At 50.4% G+C, this 26,230-nt stretch overlaps 1 protein-coding gene across 1 annotated transcript in view; it reads left to right on the plus strand.

Moving 5' to 3' along the window:
- MARCO (macrophage receptor with collagenous structure) overlaps positions 1 to 13,285 on the plus strand; it is a 36,837-nt gene extending 23,552 nt beyond the window's left edge. Inside the window, exons 8-16 of the mRNA XM_008686118.2 lie at positions 1,196 to 1,294; positions 1,391 to 1,426; positions 1,895 to 1,993; positions 2,086 to 2,148; positions 8,945 to 8,989; positions 9,997 to 10,095; positions 10,625 to 10,669; positions 11,242 to 11,424; positions 13,019 to 13,285. Coding sequence (XP_008684340.2) covers positions 1,196 to 1,294; positions 1,391 to 1,426; positions 1,895 to 1,993; positions 2,086 to 2,148; positions 8,945 to 8,989; positions 9,997 to 10,095; positions 10,625 to 10,669; positions 11,242 to 11,424; positions 13,019 to 13,149 — 800 coding nt within the window. The 3' untranslated portion in view covers positions 13,150 to 13,285. The remainder of the gene's footprint in view (positions 1 to 1,195; positions 1,295 to 1,390; positions 1,427 to 1,894; positions 1,994 to 2,085; positions 2,149 to 8,944; positions 8,990 to 9,996; positions 10,096 to 10,624; positions 10,670 to 11,241; positions 11,425 to 13,018) is intronic.
- The last annotated feature ends 12,945 nt before the right edge of the window (positions 13,286 to 26,230 follow it).

A 26,230-nucleotide genomic window follows, 5' to 3' on the forward strand; every position in this document is an offset into this window, starting at 1 on the left:
GGGAAGTAATTCCTAGTCCCTTCTAACAAATGCCATTTGTCCTTTCTGCCAAAGCAGACACCCTGAATGACCAAGAACAACCTTCGTTGGTGCTTGCCCCTGAGGCTATAAGAGATTTCGACTGTAACCAAGTTCTCTTGGTCTTTTGTTTCTCATCAAGGAATAATCATCCTTCAAGTATCTAAACCAGAAAGAATCTACTTCCTAAACCTTGCCCCTAACATCAACCCCAGCTTAGACCCAGAAAGCTTTGCATGACTGGTGATTCTTTCCCTCTGCTTCAGACCATTCTGTCTCCTTTTCTGATTCACTGGAGAAAAGGCTGGTATCCCTTTGAGTCCTCCCCTTCTCAATCAAAAAAATAATGGAATGGAGCCTTTTAACCAAATTCCACCACGCTAAGCCTGTCCCAGGTCAGAAGGGGCTGCTTGGGGTGGGGCTTCGACTAGCTCCCAGAACAGCAGGCAAGCCATCAGGTTGCTCCTGAGCAGACCCAGCCTGGCATGGCTAGCAGGGGTGTGTAGCCGGGTCCAAAACCAAACCCATGGATTGGGAAGGGGTTGCCAGGCCCTACTCTGCCACAAGACTCCCTTGATTGATATGCGCCGAGCAGTGGCAGAAAGTAGGAGGGACCAGTGGAGGACCGAGGAGAAGACAGGCTGGGATGAGCCTGGAATGCTGATGACAAGTGGAAAATTTGAAACCTTGGGCACAGGAGAGGCTGTGGCTGCAGCACGGGCAGGAATCCGAGCTGCTGCAATGTTCATCTCCCCAGCCGCACCTTCTCAGCATCTGGGATCGACTTTCTGGAATATTCAGATTTTGGTTTGGAAGGCTTGAAAGATAATTCCCCAAATGCAGACACGAAAATGAGCCAGGCAGGTGCTGGCTAAGCCTGGGCTGTGGTCCCTCCCAAGGGGATCAGTGTGCTGACCAGGGTCCGGAAAGCCTGGCTGCCTGGGTCTGCCCATCAGCCAGGACAGGGGACCCTGGCTATTTTTCACAAGTTCACGTCTTGTCTCTGGGGAAAGGTGGTGTGCTCCTTGAGGGCAGCTATTGTATCTTCCACTTCTGGGCACCAGGTAGGAGGAGTTCAAGGAGTTCGAGTTTGGAATTTGGGTAGGACACGTGTCAGTGGGACCTGGCAGCTGGGTTTGCCCTCCTTCTGTGCCTGACCACGACTCTCGTTTTTCAGGAAGCAAGGGGGACATGGGCATGAAAGGAGACACAGGGGTCATGGGACCTCCCGGAGTCCAGGGGAGTAAAGGTGACTCAGGGAAGCCAGGGCCCCCAGGTAAGAGGCTGTCCGTTGGCCTGTAGGTATCCCCTTACCCCCTGGCAGACTGAGCTATAAGGGAACAAAATCCCTAAAAGTCCTTCTTCATTTCAGGTGTGGCTGGAATTCCTGGAATGAAAGGAGATCAAGGTAAGAATGCTGGGAATCCAGATATCATTGGAGCTGCCCTGTCCCTGGGCAAAGTCAAGTCCAGAGCATGTCTTTTATTTCATTGTAGTGTTAATGCAGAGCACTTGGGGTCTCCTAAAACCCAGACATGCCTGAGAGGAATGGGCTTGATTGGCATTCTGTTAAGTTTCGAGGCACTCTGCCACCCAGGGGTGTGGAGTACACGTTTATGACCCAGGGTGACTGGCGGGTCCCTAAGCCCCAGATACTACAGAGTGATGGCCAAGATGAACAAATTGCTCAGGCTGTAACTTTTCTCCTGCTGATTAAGCTTGTTCATGGCTTCTAAAGGGAGATGATTAAAGCTGCCCAGGGAAGATATACGGTGGTAAGAAGTACACGTGCCACTGCTGAGAAGAGAGGTGTGTTGATGGGGAGGCAGCCAGGCTCTCTGGCAACCATACCCAACCTTGCAGTTGTCACTTGCAGGACAACCTGGAGCGAAGGGTCTTCCCGGCTCTCCTGGCGCGGCAGGATCCCCAGGTGCCAAGGGTGAGCCTGGCAGCACTGGTTCCCCTGGACTAGCAGGTGAGGTCCCCGGTGCTGCGCTGGGCATGGGGAGTGATGTCTGAAGATCCACAGAGCCCAGCCCTCATGCCATCTGGGCATCTGTTGTACAGGACCACCAGGGATACCCGGGAGCCCCGGAGCCGACGGCGTGAAAGGAAGCAAGGGGGACCCAGGTAACAGAGGGTGTGGGTAGGGAGTGGGCGGGGTGCTGGGTGTCAGGGATATACAGGGAGGAGGACTGCCTCCCAGTGGGCCCACCAGAAGGAGGCAGAGGGTCTCCTGTGCTCTGGTCCCCGAGGCACCCTGATTAAGGAGGACACTTTCCTCTGCCAGGCCTGCTGGCTCTTCAAGTTCAAAGCCCTACGGCTGTCCTCTCTCTGCCCAGGGTCCCTGAAAGGCCCCAATGCTACGACCAAACCTCCACATTAAAGGGAAGAGAAGGGCAGTTGGCTCACATTTTCTCCTGGCCTGCCTCCCAGATGTGTACGTAGTTTCTGTTCTCTCCAGCTAACCTGCAATGGGGCCCCAAGGGTCAGGGCTCTGGATTTGGGCAAGGGGGTCAAGAAACCCCCTCTTGCACATTCTCGCAAAGGGGCTCAGGCTGGGAGGACCCACAGTAACCAAACTCACTGTGCCTACTGTATAAACCTTCCTGTCAACTTGGTCTACATTATAAACCATTGTGCCAACTTAGTCTAGGTTATAAACCAGCAAACCAATGTGGTCTATTTATAAACCTCTACGCCAATTTTGTCTAGTCACTAAGTAAGTCTGAGCAGTGGTCTAGAAAGTCTGGGCCACTGCGTTGGGTGCTGGGCACCATGATGCATAAGACCTGCTTCCTGCCCTCACGCATACAGATCAGTGCAGGAGACAGGTAGACAGACGGTTGCCAGACTGTGCCAGGCACACTCTGTCATGGGCTGTTGCATGGAGAAGGGCTGAATGCCCTTTAGAAATCCAAGTGCAGCCCAGAGGTGTTGTAACAGTGCAAGGTCGGGGGAGTGGGCTGTGCAGCTGCCTAGGATGGTGTGAACAGTCTGCCGCAGCCCCTCGTCTGCCAGAGCAGAAGGTCATGAGGTGTTAGACAGCCTGATGGCCTCATGCAGAGCTGTGTGCCGACCCACACCAGGGGCAAGTCCTCTCAGGCCTCATTGACCAAGCAGTTGACTGATGGATGGATTGGTTCCTTAAACCAATGTGACTTAACTCAGCTAAATGCTTCAGTCTCACAGTGTGCCCTGTCTGGTAGGGGTGGCAAAAGGCAGAGCAGCACAGGAGTGACTCAGCTTGAGCTGTGTCTGGTGAAATGAGTAGAGCCTGGCCATGGGGAGGAGGGGGAGGGAAATCCAGAGAGAGGGAACAGAGCAGGCAAAGTCATGGAGGAATGAGGGATGGCTCTGTAGGCTGCTGTCCCTGGTGTCCAGGGTTGGGATGTGAGAGAGGGTCAGGAGCTCTGGCTGGAGGGATGGGTGGGGGCCACGTCCTGGCTGGCCCTGAACTCTGGGCCTTCAGCCGTTGGGGTTTTCCTGAAGATTATTGGGAACTATGGCACAGGAACTATAGTACCCGCTGTCCTTCCAGCCCATCCAGTCTCGGAGCGGATTTCTTTTTCATGGACTGTGTGTCAGTGCAGGCCGGGGATCTGCTACCTGATGCCATGTAGATGCCCCCTGAAGGCACCCAGCACGGTTTCACCTTCTGGGTGTGGTGGTCAGATGTCCCTGACTTGTTGGCTGCCTCCTGATCTTAAATATTTTCACCTTCCTTGGTCCCAGATCTTAGAGGGTCTGACTTTAGGGCCCAAGGCTGCCCTACCCCTGAGTTTTCTGCTTGACTTCATAGTGATGACAGCTTTCATCCCTCAGTTATAAACAATGAGTCTCTCTCCCCACCCTTCCCCACCCTCCCCTCATTGCCAGACTAATGGTTCTTAACTAAGCAAGGATATCGGGGTAAACATGATTTTATCCACAAGGAACACTGTGCCTACTCCCCAGGCCCCCAGCCTGTGTCTCCCACTGTCAGAGGGTAGGGGATTTTGCCCTGTACTCCATGCTTAGAGCCTCTCCTGATAATGAGCATTTCCATGACAACCCAGTGGGCTAAGCACTCTCGTTAGTGCTATTTCACAGTGACTTGCCCACACTTCAGGAGCCAGGAGGAGGCACAGCCAGGGCTGGAATACTAGCCTGGCAGGCCCAAAGCCTGGGGTCTTATCCATTACAATCTGTCATGCTGTCTCCCTCCCCAGGCAGCCTGAAAGTACCCCCTACCCCCATCAGGCATTCTGATGAACGACACCTTCTCTCTCCATCCCAAGTCAGGAAGGATTTGAGCTGAGGCTACAGCAGGTCCTTCCATTCCGGGAAGGAAACATGATGTTCTCAGGCCCAGTTATGGCTCTTCATTATTTACCCCAAAACCCACCTCCCTTATAGCACAGGGACCTTTGGCCCACAGCCCAGGGATCGTTTTAACCCCATTATCAAGTTCCCATATATTTGTTGAGCACCTTTTTGGGGGAATCTCCATCAATCAGGCCTAGTAGTGAATACCAACCAGGTAAATTCTAATGGTTATGCCTTAATTCCGGCTACCCAAGTAAACATGGTGATTACATTTTGAATTTGGAGCATGTGATGATTACAACTTCTGTAAAATTGCATAGGTTTCCCACACAAATCCAAATGCTTGTCTCGATCTCGTAGCTAATGGTCCCCTCACAATAGGGAATTCCCACAGGTCCATAATCTGGCTGCACACAGGCAGGTCTAGATATCATCCCGAAGTCAGAGGTTTATGAACTCTTGGAGAGGCTAGATTTCTCAAGTGGGAAAAGGAAGGATGGGTGGTGATCATGGAAGATAATGCATACTTTTCCATGTCAGGACATTGGTATTCCCCAAACTAGAGGTAGCATGGTGTTTATCCAGATTTGATTGTATTAAGCCAGTTTTTCAAACCAATGTATTTCCTATTTTGTAAATAAAATCGTTAATCTCTCAAGAGATTATCTAGCCTCCCTGGATGAAAACAGAGAAATTATAGTGCCTTGGCTTGACCTAGGTTAACAGCCAGATCCCATTATCATGCATTAATTATTAAAAAAAAAAAAGAAGTCTGTTTATGATTAACAATGCCTCTGGGTCAGGCGCTGAGTTTGGGATTTATTCCTATGATCTTAGCTCATCTGTCTGCACCCCTGAGTTTCATCACCACTACCTCACAGCTGAGGCAGCAAACACTCCCCGAAGGTGAACCCTGTCCTCAGGGTCTCACAGTTAATATACTCTGAATCTTAATCCCAAAATCAGATCCCAAAGTTTGCTTCTCCAGATTGTGTTGTATAGAATAACATAGAGAAGTTATTCTAGAGAAGTCAGAATCGCCTGCATTTCCCGTTCCACAGCAGACGGGTTAATCCTGGCTTAGTCACCAAATCCTTCTGTTGTGGACGGTCACTTACCATACCCCAGCCCATTCAGGTGGAACGTCTCCCTGTGCTGACACCTCCTGAGAGAAAGCAGCCATCTCAGATTAAAGATGGTGACAAGGAAAATTTTTTCGTTCTGTTGGGAAGACAAACTGCGACGTATTACGTAGGGCACTATCACTCAGCAGAACTTTCCCCAGGGGTCATTTCCTTCACCATTCACAAAACAGCATTTTATCAACCCCCCAAAACTTAGTTTTTTTCTAACCTTTGATTTTTCAAAGGATTACAAAAGTACTTGATTTGGGAGGGGGGGAAGACTGCAAGAAACAAGAAACCCCACAAAAATTAATTTTAGCTCTAAATCCCTTAGCTATTTCAAAGCTTATTGGGCAATGAGGAAGGGCTCACTTCCTCCTGTGGTCTTGGCATTTCGCTTTCTACCATCCCACCTCAGGAAGTGACGTTAGAAGGAGCCAAAACATTTAAGCTCCGAAGCACCGATCTGATCAGAAGGTCTGCATCTCGGCAGCCTTCCTGTCTAAAATACGACAAGAATCTGCATTTTCTATGTCCTTTTATTTTCCTCTTGAGGCAAAGCCAAAATGCAAATAACCTGAAATCCATTTTCTCATCTGTATTTGAAGACATTTTACTTTGAAGGTAAGCAACAGTGAGTAATTCATAATAGCAGTTAAGCCCTATATTGTGAATATAATTTCTCAGTTCATTCCAGTCCCCATATCGAAGTACTGAGTTCGTCCCAGAATTTATGAAGTTCTACCAACTTACATTTCGAAGTTGCCATTTATAAAACCTGTCCTGATTTTCCTCTAAATGTCTCAGAGATATCTGCAAAAGTTTACACCCGTCCCAGTTTTGGTCCCCAACCCGCCATCTTACTTCTTGCCACATAGCGGTCTGTCAGTTATTAAACGCATCCTTACTTTGTCAGGCTGCACTTAGCCTGTATGTCAAGATGCTACTTAAGGAGTTTCTTAACATACTGGAAATTTCTACGTTCAATCAGAGCCAGAAGACCTGCTCCCCAACTTGCCCCGGGCCTGAGTTTCCTCCTCTGTGGAATGTGAGGAATAGTCTAGAATAATATCCAGGTCCCTACTAGCTTGACAGCACTCTGGGTTTGAAACTGGCAATTTCCCCTCAGAGCAGGAACATTCTAAGATTTTAGGCAAAACACCAGCTGAACACTAAACAATAAGGAGACATGTGATTTCTAACAAAACAGTTTCCTCGGCAGAAAATAATTTCTCTAAATAAATACCTTGCAAATAAATATTTTGGGTCCCTTCAGCTTGATATGTGTGCGATACCCAAAAAAACCCAGTTAGCTGTGGTTTAGAGGAGAAACCAGCGTTTGTTTGCCTCAGAGACAGGAAGCTGCTGGAAGAAGGTGAGCTGGGAGCTGGTCCTTAAAGCGTCAGTGAGGTTTGTTTAGGGCAGGGCTACTCAAAACCTGGTCTGCGGACCAGCAGCATCAACATCACCTGGGAACCTGTCAGAAATGCAGCATCTCAGATCCACTGACTCGGAAACTCTGGGGTGGAGACTGACAAGCCACTAGCCCGGTGCAGGAGATTCTGATGCACCCCTAGTTCCACTATTCATTTAGGGGAGAGGGTTGGCCCAAGGGGGGCTGGGAGTGTCTTTGGAACCAGGTGGAAACAGCCCGAATGGAAACTCCAGGAGGGTGTGAGCTGCCATGCTAATGGGACATAGGGAGCTATAGCACTCGGTGGGAGGCCAAACCTGGATTACAACCCAACTTCATCACTCCGCCCCTGTGTGACTTTGTATAAATCACATAGCATCTGTGACTGTGGACTTCCTGCTCTTCTGTATAAAGGGAAATGGCACTACCTTGCAGGGCAGCTGAAAGGTGGAATGAGGGTGTGTATAAAGCCCCTAGCAGCGTGCCTGGCTCAGCTGATTCCCCGGGAGGGAGGGGCTGGGAAGGAGGCTGTGAAAAAGAGTTGGGGGTGAAGATCAGACCATGGGGACCATGCACCTAGCGAATAGGGGAGTCCCTATGATTCCTGTCTGAACAGGCTGTGCCTGTCATTTGGTGCTTTGGGGACAGCTGGAGATGGGCACTGCTTTGGGAGGGGACAATAAAGGGAGGTCACAGGGTTTGGGGTCCCTGAACCTGGTTTCCAGGGACAGACTCTTAAGGTAGAGATTTCTGCAATATGGTGCTCTCTAGGCAGCAGACAGAGGGCCAAGGGTCAAGGTACAGACCGTTTCTCTATTTACTAACAGCCAAAGACAGATTTCTGAGTGTGGTTGCTGCTCTCTGGTCTTGATACATGCAATTCAGAGGACGATCAGCAGAGGAAACTTGTGCTATCTCTGCTGGGCCACCTCAGGTCACCAGCAAACAATTAGGGGGCTTGTTGGGCATCGAGCCTGGAGCTCGTGTGGGCCAGGGTCCGAGGTGCTCCGCCTGGAGGGGAGACAGACGCACGCACATGGGGGCCGTGGGGTCTCTGTGGCAGCATTTACTGAGCACGGGCCAGACACGAGGCTCGGTGCATGACGCAGAAGACATTTCAGTCCCACGACCACTCCCGAGGCGGCCAGGAGACTCAGAGCAGGAAAGTGAGGCCCCCGGAGGGCAGCACCTTGCTCAAGGTCACAGAGGCAGATGCCAGCCCAGGCCCGCTGACTCCGGCCACCTTGCTGGAGGACGCCACCCACAGGCGAGGCCAGAGAAGGCTTCGCAGTCAAGTGACCTGGGACATCTTAGCAGGTCTTCCAGGCTAGATCTGAGTTCTCCAGGGGACAGAAGGTGTGAGGCATTCTAAAAGAGGGACCGGAGCAGGTGCAAACGGCCCGCGGTGGGCTGGGGTTTGCCTGCCAGGGTCTGACCTCTGAGGTGCCTTCCGTTCTTGGAAGCAGCACACTGAGGCTCAGTTCTGTCCCATGCCTCACATGAGGGGCTGAACTAGTTGCCCTCTCAGATCCTTTCAGGGCGTCCTGCTTTTCTGGTGACCAGGTCTGCAGTAGCGGCTCTGAGCTCCTGGGGCTTCTGGCCTAGCCACACGAATCCTGAGCCAACAGATGCTATGGAGCCTCTGCTGTGGGTGAGGGCCACCCGACACTCCTGGGGGCCAAGGGGTCCCCTCCACAGTCTTCTGGAAATAAAGATGACTTTATTTTCAATATCTCACTTCTTTTCCAATAAAATGCAGGCAGGAAGGAATGGGATTCGATTTATATACCGAGTCAGGCTATCATCGGACAAAGAAGGCCAGCCAGTAAATCCAGAGTCCGTCTGTCTGTCTAACTCCGACTTTCATCTGCTACCTTTCTACTTCGCCCCAACACATGTCCCCATTTATCTGCGGTCTGTCTCCTTTTATGCTCTGCTAAGGAGGCTTTAAACAATCATGGAGAACCAATGTATCTTTCCGTCTGCATTAATCAGACAAAAGGTAGAGGTTGTCTAGGATTAAAAGTGTCTAATATCTAAGTTTTATTATCTTCCCCCCCTTCTTGTATTTCGATCTTAGGACTTCAAGGACAGAAAGGAACAAAAGGAGAATCGGGAGTTCCAGGTAAAGGGCTGGCTTCATTTTAATTTCTCAGAATGATGTCTGGAAAGGCTCGTGCTCGGAGGGCAGATCTTGTTGACTTGGAACGTGCGGCAGTAACCTTCCCCCAACGCGGTCGGGGCCCACGCCTGTGTGAGGCTAAGACTCCAGGCCTCTGTCCCTCAAGCCTCAGAGTCTTCCCCGAAAACCTGGAGAGGGACAGAACTCAGAGACCTGAGGCAGTAGAGGGAGGGGCCGAGCTGAGGGTGGAGAAGGGGGAAGAAGGGGCTGGAGAGCCAGCGGTCAGCTGGTGGCTTCAGGCCGTGCAGCTTCCGTGGAGCTGGGCAGCCTTCCCCTCCAGGTCCCAGGTCCCAGGCTGCAAGGCCTCGATCTGCCTCCCCATGCCTGCATTGGTCCATCTCCGTCCTCCATCCCCTGAAACTCCTCCCGTCCTCCTCTTGCTGCTTGCTGCTGGCCTGTTATGATCACTTCAGTTTTCCAAGCCCCTGCCTGTGGTCCATCTCCGAGGGCAGTGTTTCCCACAGAGCACTTCTAGTCTCCACAGCCCTGCCCTGATGTGTGCCAGCGTGAAACTTCTCAGACACATTTCTTGAACTGTCTTTCTTCCTCCTGAGTCGGATATTCGGTTCCTATTTGAACTTCCTAAAGGAGATCTCGAGGCCTAGAAACATTCTAGCAAGTTCTCCCACAAAAGGCCAGAACTTCCACACAATTACATGGTCTGATGAGGACCAACAATCTCCGGAATCCTGTGAGCTGTTTTTACCTGTGTGTTGTCAACCAGCATTCATGTGAGAGTCAGTGGGGAGATCAGAGCAGTACCCAGCACCCCCGACCTCACCACCTTGCACGGGTGGACCAAGGGCACAGGCTGAATGTCCAAGCAGCCCACTCATGGGGGTGGGGAACGTGCTGGTCAAGGACAAGCCAGTCATTAAAGACCAAGGCCCTTGGTCCCCCTTGGAAAGCAGAGCAGAACATCTGATGAAAGCGGTCTCTCTCCTCTCCAGGCCCTGCGGGCATGAAGGGAGAAAAGGGGACACAGGGCCTGGTAGGCCTCTCGGGTGCGCCTGGACTGAAAGGCCAAAAGGGAGAGCCAGGAGCGAAAGGTAAGGCCTCAGGCTGTGATTTGTGGGTTCTAAGGAAAGGCCCTGTGGTAAGGGGTTTGGGAGTTTGCGGAACCAGAGGGGTTGAGGTTTATTGGCTCCCCGGACAAGTTCTGTGCTGGGATTGCCCTCAGCCCCGAGCACACGGAAGTGAGTGAGGCACGGCCTGGGCATCCAGAGGGGCAGACATGCGAATGTGTGCTTGTGTGAAGCCCAGCCGTGCCCTGGCCACCAGAGCTTTCCACAAACGAGATGCTTCCCGCTCCCCGTCTCTCACCTGTTCACTGCTCCTCACTGATCTAGCTTAAAGCCTTCCTGCTCTAGGGCTGGCCTCATTCGTCCTGCTCAACCAGTAGTGCTCATGGTACATCCAGTCCCCATCCTGCCAGGTCACGGGCAAAGCTGGAGGGGAGAATCTGACCTCCCCACCCCCACCCACCTCCCCACTGCTGGCAAAGAAGGGTGAAGGCAGCCTGGCTTGGTTTCCTTTAAATTGTGTGGGTTCTTTTTTTGTTTTTTCCCCTTGTGACAGGATCTTCTGGAGCGAAGGGACTACAGGGAGAAAAAGGTCAAAAAGGTAATTATTATTTCTATTCTCTTTAATGTGTGCCTTCAAGGGAACTCTGTACTTGAAAATTGTAGGTGTGGCGGGGGAGAGACCCTGGTTGTCAGAGAAATCCTTCATTTTGGGAAAAGCTAACAGACTCATCCTTTGACTAAACCTGCCCAGGACTGACCACAGAGAGCCACAGCACAACTGTTTAGCTCCCATCCCCTCTCCCCTCCCCCCTTCCTTCTCTTTCTCTCTTGTTCCCTCCCACCCTCCCTCCCTGCCCTCCTTCCCCTTCTCCCTCCCTCCTTTCTTTCCCTCCCTCCATTTTCCCTTCTGCTTTTCCTCTTCTTCTCCCCACAAGACAAGGCAAGATGCGGCAGGCTGGCTATGCGGGACCAGCCGCAGCTGGATGGAGGCTACTCACTGGGTTGCATTGCTGCCACACGCAGAATGTTCCTGGCTCTGGTGACAGCCAAGCAGGGGGACTCCCCCTGCCCCGGAATAAGAGAACTTCCAACAGTGAAAAGGCAGAGCCTGCATGCACACAAAGCCCTAGACTGCTCTCTTCACCTGTCCCACGGATGTCTGTCACCCAGGTGAAAGGGCTTCGATGGAGAGCGTCCGGATTATCGGCACTAGGAACCGAGGCCGGGCTGAGGTTTACTATAACGGTGTCTGGGGGACAATCTGTGATGACAGCTGGGACGATTCAGATGCCACTGTCTTCTGCCGCATGCTGGGCTACTCCAGGGGAACCGCCCTTACCGGAATGATACCTGGTGAGTGGGTCCTCAGCCACTTTCCTGGAGGCTTTCCCTTTGGTTGCAAGGACTCAGTGAGTTTGGGTTAAAAACAAAGGATTGGTTTAAGAAACTGAAAAGTCCTGTTGCTCAGTGCCCCGGGCTGCCATCCTTCCAGGCTGGCCGTCCCAGGACAAAAAAGACCTGGACAGCAAAGGCTGGGCTGGGGCTCTGGCTGACCTGGCATGGGTCACTGTGCAGCTTGTGAAGCCATTCTGCTCCATTGGCCAAGGGTTATCTGTGAGCCGTGGCTCTCTGAAAGACAGCGAGGTGCCAATCCTGGAAGAACAGAAAAGTTGCAGGGTAGGCAAACACAGGTGCTCATCTGAGCTATCTGGAAACTAGACACCAGGACGGCCTATATCTTTCAGCAAAAGGTTCAAACTTTCAAAAAAGTAGTTAAATCCCCGGGTTGAGACTGTTTCTTTGGCCACAAGAGCTGACCTGGCAGGGACACTAGGCCGCCTTCTCCTGCCCCCACCCCTAAGCACTCTGTGCCTTTACTCCACCTTACAGTGCCTACCTGTTTTTTTAACCTGAGTTCCAGTTGGATTGTAAAACTCCTTTAAAGTATATATTTTCCTCATATAGATTACACTTACATAGATTGCTACACTGTAAACTGTGTGTAAAAGTATAAATTACTGTAGCCAAATACAGGTCTTTCTGGATTTACTATGAGTTTACATCTCAATAACCGTGTAGTAATTTGAAAACATTGTGTTGAAAATGCATCTAATACCCTTCACCTACCAAACATCCCAGCTTAGCCTCCTCTACCTTAAGGGTGCTCAGAACATCGACACTAGCCCACAGTTAAGCAAAATCACCTAACACGAAACCTACTTATAATAAAGTGTCGACCAGCCCATGTCATTGACTCAATACTGTACTGAAAGTGACAAACAGCATGGCGGTCTGGGTACAGAATGGTTGTACGTGTACCGTGTACGGGTTGTTTGCTCTTGTGATCACCTGGCTGACTGGGAGCTTCTTCTGCCCAGCATCACAAGAGAGCATCGTCCCACATATCCCTAGCCTGGGAAAAGATCACAATTCAAAATTCCAAGTACGATTGCACCATCGTAAACTTGGAATATCATAAATCAAACCATCGTAAGTCGGGACGATCTGTCATCCTGCTGTTTTCCCCTGTGCTGTTGATCTGAAATCAATTATAACAGAAGGAAGGGATTTGGAGGAATGTGGGAATGCTTTCGAGCCAGAGGACGGCCTGGTTCAAAGGGCATTTGAGGAAGGTGGGTACAGCAGCAGGGAATAAGCAGGAAAGACAAACACTGGGAGGCCCCCAGGAGGAAATTTCAAACAGTGCACAGATTAAGTATTAATAATATAAAGTAGATTATATATCTTAACCTACCTCATCTAATCTTTGGATGAGACTTTTGTTAAAGGGCAGAAAGAAGAAGGGAGGCAGAATCATGGCAGGAGAGTAGACTGGCCATCAGCACCTTGGGCCCGAGTGGAGGCGAGGGAAATTGGCAGTCTACCCCAAATGCAAGTTTGGCCCTAACCCTGGTCTCCTCTTTCTCCCTGCTTTCCCTATATCCAGGCCAAGGGGAGATCTGGCTGGACGATGTTGCCTGTCGAGGGACAGAGTTGAGCCTCTGGTACTGCCAAAAGAGCAGCTGGGGCTCTCACAACTGCAACCACAGTGAGGATGCGGGTGTGGAATGCAGATGAACCCCCCACAGCCCGTCCGTGGCGCGCTGTGCCCAAAGTGCAGACAAGGCGGCTCAACTCCCCTGGGGAGGGCCAGCACTCTCTGAGGGGTCCCTCTGGGGCAGGGTCACTAATAAAGCTCAAAGCACTACCTGGTAATGTCTTTGGCTGTGGCTGAAATCCGTTGTTCATACGTCCCGTCCCTTATTGATGAGCCCACTCGATGGGCACATTTCACTGAGTTCTCACAGGGGGACAGTTCCACTGTCCCCCTCTCAACTTAAGGGGGAGGGTGGGCTAGAGGGGGGCCCAAATGCGATGTGGAAAGTGAAGAGTGCCTGTAGTCAAAACGGGGCGGGTGTGACCATCCCTTCCCCTTGAGCCCGGCACTGGAGTTGTTGGCCAACAAATGGGGAGGTGGGCGCGTAGTTGACACCATGTTGCATGGGAAATAGGAACTATGCCTTTAAGCATGAAAATTCGTTTTCTTAGGATGTGAGCTCCATAAATGAAAGGACTGTTGTCTGTTTTATTCACCCACGTAGAGGCTCAATAAACATGTATTTAATGAATGACCGAATTAAACCAAGAAGGTAGAGCAGCTCATGTTCTGAGCAACTTGGCTCCCCCCTCCCTTTTCAGGCTTCCCCTGTGTTCTGTACTTTCTGAGTGCACACTCGTGTGCATGCTCTGTCTTTGTGTCTCGCTCTCCCTCTCTCTGAACATCTTCTAATTAGTCTCTTCCCTGCACTGTACAGCACCAACCACCTCTTCGTTCTCCAGGCAGCTGCCTGAGAGATGTTGAGAAATGACAAGGAAACCACCATACTGATCCCTGCCTAAAGCCTTCAATGGCTCCTCGTTCCCCAAGGCAGTGGGCCACACTCATCACCTGACTTGCAAGGAAGTCCCCCCACACCCCTCCCATGATCTTGATGCTCCGTTTCCTCTCTATTTTACATCCAGTATCTCCCACACATCACACAACGGGCTCGTGCTGTTTTCTGATTGATTCCCTGAATAAATGAAGGAAGGAAGGAAGGAATGCCAAGCAGAGCCCTCCACTTTTCTGCACTGGGACGGTCATAATCTTCCCGCAGCTGGAGGGCACGTTCTGGTGCATCACTCTAATTATTGTAACTCAGTATCAGTTTCCCAGATACGAAGGGATGGTTTCCTCCAACGGTGAATCTCCTCTGTTTTTTATATTTTATAAGGTTAACTCTCAAAACAAATTCATGGAGCCCATGGTGTACTAGGTGTATCATAAATTTTAAAAGTTCGTCTCTTCCTGCTGCCTCAACACCCCCCACAAACACGCTGTGGGCACCCAGTCCAAGGAACCAGGTGTATCAGGGTGGTAAGGTGGGCCCCTGCCACCAGCTCCCCCTCTTTCCTCCCATGACTGTGACCTAGTGCTGGTCAAACACCGAAGGGCACCAAGGAAGTCCCTTCATGCCCTGTGCCTGTGTATCCGCCCTGCCCCACAGTAAAGGCCCTCACCCACAGGTTCCTCGCTGTCTCTCGGCTCCCCACGTGCATGGCTGAGGCTGGTCCCTTGGTGCTCTTCCCACGTGGTCCCCCCCTCTCGGCCTACAGTGACTCTGTCTCTCTAGGACCTGTGAGTTTAATGAACTTTGTTTTCCTGCACCTCTCCTGTGCCTGCTCTTGTGGCAGCCCCTGAGTGGCCATCCCCTAAAAGGACAGGGAACACTGGAGCATCACATGATACGTGGTAGTATTCCCATCCTATAAATGGGCCACCAGAGTTGCAGTGAGGTTCAGTGATGAGGTATGTGGCTCCAGTTCATCATCCTTATATCCGTGGCCTTTGCAATGTGACTTCGCAGCCTATCATCGGAGGCTGGGCGTGCTGCTCGTTCACTCTCTGGGCATTCCTGGCACATTATGAACACTAGTCCATGCTAGCCCACTGGGGGATGAGTAAGCCTGTGCAGCAGGGTCTAGTTACCCCAGCTGAGGCCATCCTTCATCAGCCAGCTTCCAGCTGGCCACAGTCCCAGTAGGGAGTTCGGCGAAGGCTGGTCAAGCCTGGCCCACAGAGGAGGAACTAACTGTCCAACCAACCCATGAACTCATGAGCAATCACAGTGGGTTGTGGCTTAAAGCCACTAAGTTTGGGGTGTGGTTTGTTATATAGCAATAACCACCTAAAAAATTAACTTGACTAAGGACACACAGCTGGTAAGAGGCAGAGAGGGGTTTGAACCCAGGTCTGTCTGACACCAGTAAGATTAAGAGACAGAGGAGAGTTGCTGACCCCGCACCTCTGCCAGGCAGCTCCTCTCATAAGTTCTCAGGCCAAGCTAAGCTGAGAAACCTCCCCTTCCAGAACCACAGGCAGAAGGGGGATGGGCACAGCATGTGGCCACAGTGTGGGCACACTGGTTCTGGGGCTGATTATGGGGCTGAAGAGGAACTGGGTAAAAATTAGCATGACAGCATATTCAACTGCTGGAGAGCAGACTGGGGTGGGGCTGGCGCCGAGGAATGTTCCACATGACCTCTTAACCTCTGTGAGACCCTGGTGTTCACTTGAAGTAGTTCTCCTTCCTCCTGCTTCCCCTTCCCCTGGCTGTGGCCTGCAGGACAGACACCAGCAGGGGCCAAGCCTGGCTGAGTAGGACAGAGATGGCAGGCCCTCCAAGAACCTGCTGGGCACAAACCCCCTATCACTTCCTGCCCAGCAGGGCAAGCCCAGAGAGCCTCTGGCATCCAGCCAGAGAGATGCGGCTGAGAGCACAGGGTTTGGAGCCAGATTACCCCATAACAGGCTTTTACCTGGACAATCGAGGTGTTGAAACTCTCTGGGTTCCTTGTCTATAAAATACAGTAACAATTGCTCCCTCTCAGAGTTCTTATGAGGGTTAATTGAAATCTTAAGTCAAAAGAAATCACTTAACATGGTGCCTGGCACTTGGTGGAAGCTCAGTGTTCATTACTACGATCCTTCAAGACCCTCCACGGTCTTCTCCTTGCCCCCACAGGTAGGTTTTCTCAGGGATGTCCCATCCGCACCAGGCTGCGGGGGAGGACACACTAGGATGGGCATTCAGGGCCACACACAGATGGAGCTGGCAGTGGAGAGGTTTACTGGGGCTCAGGCCTGTGAAAGACAAAAGGTGGCAGGAGCAGGATGGGACACGAGAGCCTCAGACAGGCATGCCCGCACGACTCTACAGGGAGATGTGGAGTGAAGACTGCCCCCCAGAGCCGCCGGGTGCTGGAAGGCAATGGCCAGGCCCTAGATCCTCCCCTGGCCCCATTCAGTCCCTGGTTGGGCTGCCCTGGAAGTGTGTGGCCTTGACCCAGAAGCAGAGGTGCCTTTGTGCTTCCGCAGCTCAAGGGCAGGCTCTTTCTTGAAGTTGGAGACTAGGAGCCCCTCTGTGCCTGCTGGAGATGTTTTGGGGAAAAGAGTATGGGATTTGGGATAAGATTCAAATTCCAGCACCAATGACCAATTGTGTGGCTTTGGGGAAGTCACATAACCTCTCTGAGTTTCTGCTTCCCCATCGGGAAAGGTGGGGGGGGGAGGACAATGATGATAAAAATAGAAATAATACACTGCTTCGTACGGATTAACTGCTGTGCTCTTGGCACATACTGGGAACTGAATTACAGCAGCATTTAGTAGGACAGCTTGAGTCCAAGCTTCCATTTTAACCATGTCTCCACACCCAGAATATCTTCCCTTCTTCCATCCACCACGCCAGAATTCTTTCCACCCTTTATGGCCCAGTTCACATTGTACTTCCTGTAGGAAACCTCTTCTGAGGGTTCTCACTCCAGAGAACGCTTTACTTTCTCTTCCTCCTGATAGCCCATCCATGTCAGGAAAGAAAAATCAGCACAGAATCCAAGGTCTTCTGAGGGCTGGCTGTGTGGTATGAGCCATGCCAGATGCATTCTGTTTTTGTGCTGGTTACCCATGACTTTATTTATTCTTTGCAACAGTACTGAGTGGAATGTTTCCTTATTATCTCCTTTTTATAGATGGAAAAACTGAGGCTGGGAGAAGTAAAATAACTTTTCTTTGTTCGTTAAAACTCACCTCCAGGTCTTCTAGCTCCGAATACTTTTTCCTTGGCACCATGCTGGACTCAAAAAGCTTTCAGAAAATGTGTATTGTTGCAACATAGGAGTCTGTATCAAAATCATATGCAAACACTCCCCTGATAGGGATGCTCTAAGTCTTTGGGGCTGAGGAGAGGATCAGAACTCATTTGTTCATTTAAACATTCTTCAGTTCCCCTTTGTGGCAGAGTAATCAGAGGTGAATAAGGTCAAGTTCAGGAATATAAACCATCAATTCACGAAAGAGAGACCATAAGCCCATAAACATTTGTTTTTTGAGTTCATCTTTACCTTCAATAAAAGAAATGCAAAAAAAGTGAGATCATTTATTTGCATGTCAAATTGGCAATTAAAAAAAATCCTTGGTGTTGGTCAGAAGAGCTATGGCCATTCATCCCTCCTTCCCCTGCGCCTTTCCTCTCACCTCCTTTCCTCTGAGTCCCACACGCCTGGATCCGGCCAGCAAGATGGGGCTCAACATAGTTTCGAACTGTTCATTGCCTTTCTCTGCTCTGTGGGCAGGAACTGTGTTTGTCTTGGTGGACTGCCATTATTCTGCACAGTGCATGAGACACACGTATATATATCATGTATGTTCATGTATGTAAGATATATATACATGTAATATATAATTTTTAAATGTATATGTTTCGAGGAAAAAAAATGGAAAGAAACACACCAAAATGCCTCTATTTGGCAGGATTATGCTTGATTTCATTTTATTTTTTATTGATTTTATCATTGGCCTTTATTTCATTTTTTTATATTTTTCCATGAGTTGGCGGGTGTTTACCATGAGTATATATTTATAAGCAGAAAAGAGGTTGTTATTTAAAGTAAAAATAAAAGTACAATATGTATCATCAAAGAATCCAGAATCTTCCCCGTCCTGGGCTCAGACTTTCAGTCCTGGTCGCTCTGTGTGCCGCCGTGTGTTGTGTGTCCTGGAGCACAGGCCCCTTGGAGGACGAGAGGCATGGGGTCCAGAAAACGTGTATGCTGCACGGGCTGTGAAGAGAAATGGGGCTGCAGCTGGAGGGAGATGGGGGGTGCAAGGGAGGACTTCATATTTCATAACAGGAGATAGTCCTGTTTGTATGTTCATGGGAATGGCCGAGGAGGGAGGGGGAAATTCATAAGTCAGGAGAGAGGGCATAATTTCAGTAGCGAAGTCCTTACAAGGGCTAGAGGTCAGAGGGGTTCCGAGCAATTGGTGGGAGCAGAATAGCTCCTCCATGGTAACAGGAAGAAAGGTGAAACTATGAATATGCAGACGCCGGTGCATTTGGTGGTAGGAAGATGAAGGATAGGTGGAGTTCTCATTTGATTATTTTTGTGTTCTCAAAAGGCAGGAACCAAGGTCAGCACCTGAGCGGCGGGGGAAGGAACGGGGAAGGATTCGACTCTGGGGTGGGGAGGGAAGGGCTGCAGTAGTGCCTCTACTGGAAATGTTTGGGGTAGTCAAGCAGCCACCCACTGAGGGCTTACCCTGCGCCACGCACCCATTGTCTCATTCTCACTGCAAGAGACAGACCCTAAATACACAAAACAAGTTAATGGTTGTAGTGGGGGGAGGAGAAGGGCAAAATGGGTGAAGGGGGATAGGTACAGGCTTCCGCTTACCGAAAGACAAAGTCACGGAGATGAATGGTACAGCATTAGGAACACATTCCGTAGCACTGGGATGGAGTTGTATGGTGACAGATGGTAGCCACACTTGTGATCATAGCATAGTGTTATAGACTAGTCCAATCGTTATGTTGTACCCATGAAACTAACGAGACATTTTGTGTCAACCATACTTGAATTAAAAAAAAAAAAAAAGCCTGCAAGAGAAAGACTCCTGAAACCATCGTCCAATTGAGAATCTGTGGGTTCAAGGTCACTGCCAGTAGAGGCAGAGGGTGGATGGGACCCCAGGCGTGTCTGATGACAGAGCTAAGTCATCACATCTTCTGTGGAAGACATCTTTGCGGAGCCTCATGCCCCCGCCCTCCCTTCTGTCCCGCTGGGCACCCCATGCCGCGCTCAGCCTCCCAGTCAAGTGCTGTTTCCTCAGAAACCAGCAAATCCAGGGCCCTCGTGTATCGATGGCTACAGAGCTTTAGTGTCCTACCAGGAGAGCTCAGAGGTGTTTTCGACGAGGGCCCCTCTGGGCTTACTACTGAGCCTCACCTCTGCTTGCCTTTCCCCGTGCTGCCACCCTGGTCCCAACCTCACCAGATCTCATTTGCATTTTCCCCTGTGATTTGCCAGACATTCACCTGTGCCTTCTAGGAGGGAGCACCGACACAAAGATTAATGATCCGGTTCCTGTCCCCTGCGGTCAGGGTCCATGGGGAAAGCCACCAGTGAATATATCCTCGGTACAGAGTGATGGGCTGGGCTGGCCCAGGAGTGTGGGGCGTCTTTGCTCTGAACCCCAGTCAGGCCTGGGGTCCAATTGGGATTCCATCCTTCGGTCCCACTCCCCAAATCTCTACAGTAAAACCTTAACACATGTGAAACAGCTGTCTAGTGTCTCCCCACTAACAGCACTCAAAATCATACAAAAGGTAACACAAGCAATTTGCAAGTTTATTAAGATACACATTAAAATGGCATTTTTGCTCTGGATGTTCACACTGCGGTGCTGTGATAAGCCGGTGAAAGCTCTTCTCTGGCTCTCTGGCCCTGTTGGTCAGGCCTGGGAAAAACAGAGCAGGAGCCAAGCAGGGGCTTGGTGCGCGCTGGTATCCGGGCGAGAATTTGGTAGACGCTGGGCGGCGACTGACCATTGCAGGTGGTGGCAGGACTGCTGTTGAGGAACAGTCTGGAAAGGGCTGGGTCTCAGGCCTCTCCCTTGCCTCATACAGAACCTGGCTGCCTCTGGCTCAGGGCCTGCTGGCTGGACCCGGCTTTCCCTTCAGGGCACGAAGCCTGGCGGCACACATCTGCAGACCATCGGTGGTGGTTTGGGAGGTTGCCTTCTCGCTGTGGGCACGCGGGGGCGCTGCAGGCCGTACTCAGCCTGCCAGGCTGTCTCACTCCGCCAGTGTCCGAAAATCCAGAAGCTGCGGGTCCCACCAAGGTTCCCCGGCCAGCGGTGCTGCCCGGTCTCAGCCCTCCTGCCTCGAGAGAAATACACGCCTTTCATCTGTGCCCAGCCCGGGTCTCCGCTAAACTCCTTCCTCCTTCCTTCTTCCTTCTTCCTTCCTCATCCCCAGGAATAAACAATCTACAGCTGGCCCTGGATGGAACGCTTTCAAAAGGGCATGAACTAGGGGTCAGGACCCTTAGGGTGTAGGGAAACTCCATTTATTAAGCACTGACTTTGAGCCGGTACCAAATGACGTTCTTCATATGCACTGATTCCTCAGAACAATCCCATGAGAGTCTATACCTCCCATTTTACTGAGAAGACAACTGAAGCTCAGAGAGGTTAGGTTATGTGCCCAGGGCTGCACAGCAATCTGGTATGCAGGGGAGCTGATGGTCTATGCACAAGCTGTTCTTCTCCTATACCTGCCATCCCCTTCCCATGCCTACACCCCAGGGTAAAGAATGTGGGCAGGCAGAGGTGGGTACTCCAGAGGGTGGGATGGAGGGACTTCTGAAGAGTTGGGGGGGAGGGAATGACAGCGCTATAGCAGAAAAAGCACCAAAGTAGTCAGGCGACCTGAGGTCTAGTCTCTACTCAGTCAGCTTCTGGATTGTGACCTCCAGCCATGTCCTTTTCCAGGGCTCGTTCCTTGTCTAGACAAGGAAGGGTGAGACTGGGTCATTGCCAAGCCCCCCAGCATCTCCGACAGTGTGTGTCTGCAGGACTCCCCAGCTAGGGGCTTCATCCGAGGACTGGCCAGTGAGGACAGAGAAGACCCAAGAGGGGCTCGTGCAACCTATGTTATGGTTATGCCATCTGGGAAGTGGGGTCTGGGTCCCAGAGAGCCAGAGCCCCTGAAAAGTGCCCCCATCCAAGGCCTGCTTGATGTGGCCAGTCGGTGTGAGAAAGCAGGGGAGCAGAGGAGCAAATGTCCTCACAAGCAGGTGCTCACCCATGGTCTGAGTGGGGCTGTAGCCTCTGGTTATGTCTCATGCTCTCCGGCATCGGGAGATGCCCCCAGCATTTGACAGCCCCCCTTTCTTTGTAGAAAGCTGTCTCTCTCCTTAGGCTCTTTCTCCATGAGTGTGCTGGGTTTAATTCCATTCCAACAAACCCTGACCAGGCTTATTCTAAGGGTTAGGCCCTGTAGCAGGTGCTGGGCAGGGGGAGGGAGATGGCCCACAGCAGCTAGGACTTCAAAGACCTCTCAGTCCAAGCTAGAGAGAGAGAACCAGCAGCACACAACAAGATGATCCAATATGGGGGTCCAGGGACACAGAGTGGGACGGTGAACCCAAGGGGGATGATGGAGTGCATGGAAGGCTTCCTGCGGAAGTCCCGCCTAAGCTGGAAGGATGATTGAAGTTGGCCAGAGGAGCGAGGCCAGGGGCAAAGGAGCTCTAGGAAGAGGGAGCTGGAGAAGTGGGCTGTAGGGGCTGCACATTTAGCAGACAAGGCCACAGCAGCCCAGCTAAGAGAGGACAGGGCTGGCGCAGGGGCCTGGGGCACAGGATGGGCCCTTGATACCCAGGGTGGAGGGTAGACTCCAGGCTCATTCCTGGCTGGGGTGTCCAGGAATGTAGCTGTACTATTCACCAAAACAGAAAATTCAGGAGCAGGGCAGGCTGTGGGAAAGAGAAGCTTGAATTTGACTGATGGGAGCCCCAGAGGAGCTCATTGGCGAGGACGGGAGGGAGTCATCAGGGCTGCCGGGGCCTGCTGAGGGGGCCCTCCTAGAACATGTGAAGTGCGGAGAGTTCTCAGAGGCAATTAGAGTAATTCTGTGATGCTGACTGTGGCCCCTGCTGTCATTGATAAAAGAGGCTGCAATGAATTAAAAACGAGCCTTCTTCCTGGTGCTTCTATCGGTTTGCCCAGAGAGCCCTCCTTGCCCCCATCTGTACAAGACAGGTTAGCTCAATCAGAGCTAGGACAGGTGGGCCAGACAAAAGCTTGGGCCGGAGACCAAACTACCCTCCAAAGCTTGCAGTCCTCACGGACTTACACGTGGGTACACTCACTTGACAAAGATATGGAGAGCAGTTCTCAGGGCCAGGCACCGTGCCAAGTCCTGGGGATTAGGGGGTGCAAGTCATAATCCAGGACCCCAAGGAGTTCACAGATTAGTGAGGGAGCTAGGGATACCAATGGGCAACTTCAACAGAGCATGACTCATACAGTCAAAGGTGTGGCAACACAGGTGCCTGGAGGAAGGGCATTTGAGGAACCTTGAAGGAGGTGAGGGAATAGCCTCTGTGCTCTCCTACCATTACTTTCTGGTGCAATGATAAGAATTTCCCTTTTTATTGGGCACCTATTACGTGCCAGGCCCCTGAGATGTAGTATCTCTCATCTGTATCACCACCTTGAAGGGACTCTATACAGGGAGAAACCAAGGCTCAGAAAAGATAATTCGCTCATTCCAGGCCACACAGTGGGTGAGAAGCAGCAATGGTGTTCAAACCCAAGGATATGGGACTGACTCTGAGCCCAAACTCTCCACCCCAGGGTGCCATCCACTCCAGCCCTCTGTTTGCTCAGCCCTACAGAGGCTCTGCGGTAAAGTAGAGAAATGGAAGAATATGTGACCAAGGCTAGCATTGGGGTCTAGAAAGAAATGTAGAAAAACCAGAATGTCTAACCTGCGAGGATCTTTGAAGGGTGTGATTTGAATTGGATTCCTTCATGTTAGAGGCAAGTGAGGGAGATCCAGAGAGGCCATGAGATCAGCGCGGAGACACAGCTGGGGTGACTGCTGTGCTGGGTTAGAGCCCAAGTGTCCTTGTCCCCAGTTCAGGGCTCCTTCCGATCATCAAGCTGTGCCACTCACCTTGGGACACACACACACACACACACACACACACACACACACACACACAGAGTTGTCCAAATTAGTGATTCATTTTGTTTTTAGCCAAGACAATACTTGGATGTTTGAGGATCGCCTGAAATGGAAGTTGCTCAGAACATACTCTTGCCATGGCTGTACATTCGGGCAAGATTGCAGAGGCTGCTAGTGGTGCTGGGGGAACATCGTGGGCACCTTGCAGAGGATTTTCCTAAGGGCATTCATGAACAATATGCAGTGACATAAGGAGTTCACAAAACAGAGAAACAATGCGACCAGGGACACCTCCTAGCCTAGCCCTTGTTGGCCGAGCAATTCAATGTTTCTCACGTGTGGCCCTGGGCCAGCTTCTCAATTATTGCCTTAATGTAATTTTATTTAAAATCTATTATAACACAAAAGTAGTACATGCACATAATAAAAAGTTCAAATAGTACTTGAGAACATAAAATCGATAATAGCAGCGCCTTTCTGTCTACATGGAGCCCCTCTCTGTCTTCTTCCCAAATGTGCTTTAAACTCAACAGTCAAAAGCCAGACTCATGATTTCCATCCAAAGACCTCCTCCTGCATTTCTTTTCTTTTCTTTCTTTTTTTTTTTGACATTCTGTTTTTTCTTCTTTTTTTTTTTTCAGATTTTATTTATTTGTCAGAGAGCCGAGAGAGAAACAGAGAGACAGAGAAAGCGCGCGCACAAGCCGGGGGAATGGCAGGCAGAGGGAGAAGCAGGCTCCCCACTGACCAGGGAGCCTGATGTGGGACTCGATCCCAGGACCCAGGATCATGACCTGGGCCTAAGACAGACACTCAACCAACTGAGACACCCAGGCGTCCCTCCTCCTGCATTTCTTATCTCCCTTGATGGAGTAACCATTCATATCCTGTTTTAAGGCAGACATGGTTAATAGTTTCATATGTGTCTTTCCAAAAAAAATTTGTTAGAGTCATCCATATACAGTACACTGCATATGCTTTTTATCAACATAATGGCATAATTCTAGACACACTGTTTTCTACTGAGCTGCTTTCACTTATACCTCATCCTTCCTAATGGCTACATGATATTCCACAGTACAGATAACACATAACTTATCTACTCCATCCCCAGCCGATGGATAGTAAGTAGTTTGTAATCTTAAGACAGTGTTTCTCTGAGCATTTCTATGAGTACACCTTGCATACTTAGTGGTGGAATTGCTGAGTTAAATGTGGTATGTGTTTTAAAATGCTGACAGGGTCCTAAATAAACTTCCAGAAAGGTTTACCAGTTGACCACCATCGGGAGTAAGAGGGTGCCGATTTCCCCAAACCCTGGATGGCACTTGACGGTAATGAGCATTTTAATATTTGCCAGTCTGAGATGTGATTATTGAAATCTCCTTGCTGTTTTAAATTACATTCTTTTAATTATACGTTGAGAATACTTTCATATCGGCTTTCATTTTTAAGAACTTCCTGTTGACATCTGCTCATCTAGGGTCTTTCAATGGTTCTTTCAATGGAAATTAGAGAAATGAGTTGTCTGTCATACGCACTGCAAATACTTATACAGTTTGTACTGAAGAATTTTTTTTCGTACTAAAGCTTTTAATATTTGTGTGTTGTGCTTCAGGGTTAAGCTGTTATTTAAATATTTTATGGCTAGTTTCAGTTTTCACCCAACTAGAGTATAGGTACTTTAACAGTGTTGCCTGAAGATTCTACCACAATTCCTTGTGCTTTGTAGGAATGTCTTAAGTATCCATGGATTAGATAGGTGGATGGATAGATAGATGAGAGAAAGAGAGAGAGAGATAGGAGAGGTATCTGACAGTGTTAACCATTGCTTCCTTTTAAAAAAAATGTTTTTTAAATTCAAAATGCATTATGTGCTTTTTGAAACATTGTCTCCCCTTCATTTTCTTAACCTTTTTTGGAGCCTCATCCCACTGTCTCCCTGACCCCCTTCAGCCTTCCTCCCCAACTCCTTTCTCTTCTGTTTGCCCCTTCAAAAATTAACCCTCTTTCTGCTTCACTGTCCATATATTCCCTGGTAGGAGCATTGCCAATGGGTGGCTGGGGGTGGTTACTTCAACTCCATCTGCTTGCTCCCAAAGCCACCTCGAAAGCAGATGAAAAAGAGGAGAGGAAAAAAAGCAAGTGACGTATGTGTTTTCTCATTCTTCAGGAAAGCTTGAATGAAAACATCTTAGAAGACTTCGCTATTCCCACGGATGTAAGGTGAGCAGGAATAGGGCTCTGTACATGACCAGCAGCCCGAGCCAGTGTGCTCCCCTCTCCTCCCTGCACTGCTGCTGCTCTGTCCCTCTGGTGTCAACCCTGCTGCTGGCCACTCGCCCACCCCAGCAGTGTCAGCATCTTCTGGGTGCCCCACAAGTGCCTTCGCCCACACAGCCTCACAGTAGGACCATTGGCCCCTTCAGGCTCCTTCTCCCAGTGAATATGCTGCTCTCTGTGCAGTCTCTTAGAAAGGAGACAAAGGGGCTCCTTCCAGCTCCCCCAGTCTTTTCAGTCTGTCACCAAGTCGGACCCTTCCCTCAGACCCTTTCCCTCTTCACAGCAGCCACTGTCTTAATCCTGATCTTTGTCTTCCTTTCCCTGAACCAGCCTCCAGCTTGTCCCCTGTCTCAGGTCTTGCCCCTTATGGTTTCTGTGTCTCCCTGCAGCCCAAAGCATTTTCTAAAATTCACATCTGGGGATGCCTGGGTGGCTCAGTCGGTTAAGCGGCTGCCTTTGGCTCAGGTCATGATCCCAGGATCCTGGGATCGAGTCCCACGTCGGGCTCCCTGCTCAGCAAGGAGCCTGTTTCTCCCTCTGCCTGCTGCTCTGCCTGCTTGTGCGCTCTCTCTTTCTTGCTCACTGACAAATAAATAAATAAAATCCAATAAAATAAAATCCAATAAAATAAAATAAAATAAAATAAAATAAAATAAAATTTGCATCTGACTTCATCATTGCCTGGGGCAAAACTCCAGTACCCAGGAGTACCCAGAGTACCCAGGCACCCAAACTTTCCAGTACCAGGGCACTGGACAAAATTCATGGGTCTGAAGTGAGATGGGCACTTTAAAAGCTGA

This window comes from Ursus maritimus, unplaced genomic scaffold (assembly GCF_017311325.1).
Source record: "Ursus maritimus isolate PB19 unplaced genomic scaffold, ASM1731132v1 scaffold_1, whole genome shotgun sequence".
NCBI lineage: Eukaryota > Metazoa > Chordata > Mammalia > Carnivora > Ursidae > Ursus > Ursus maritimus.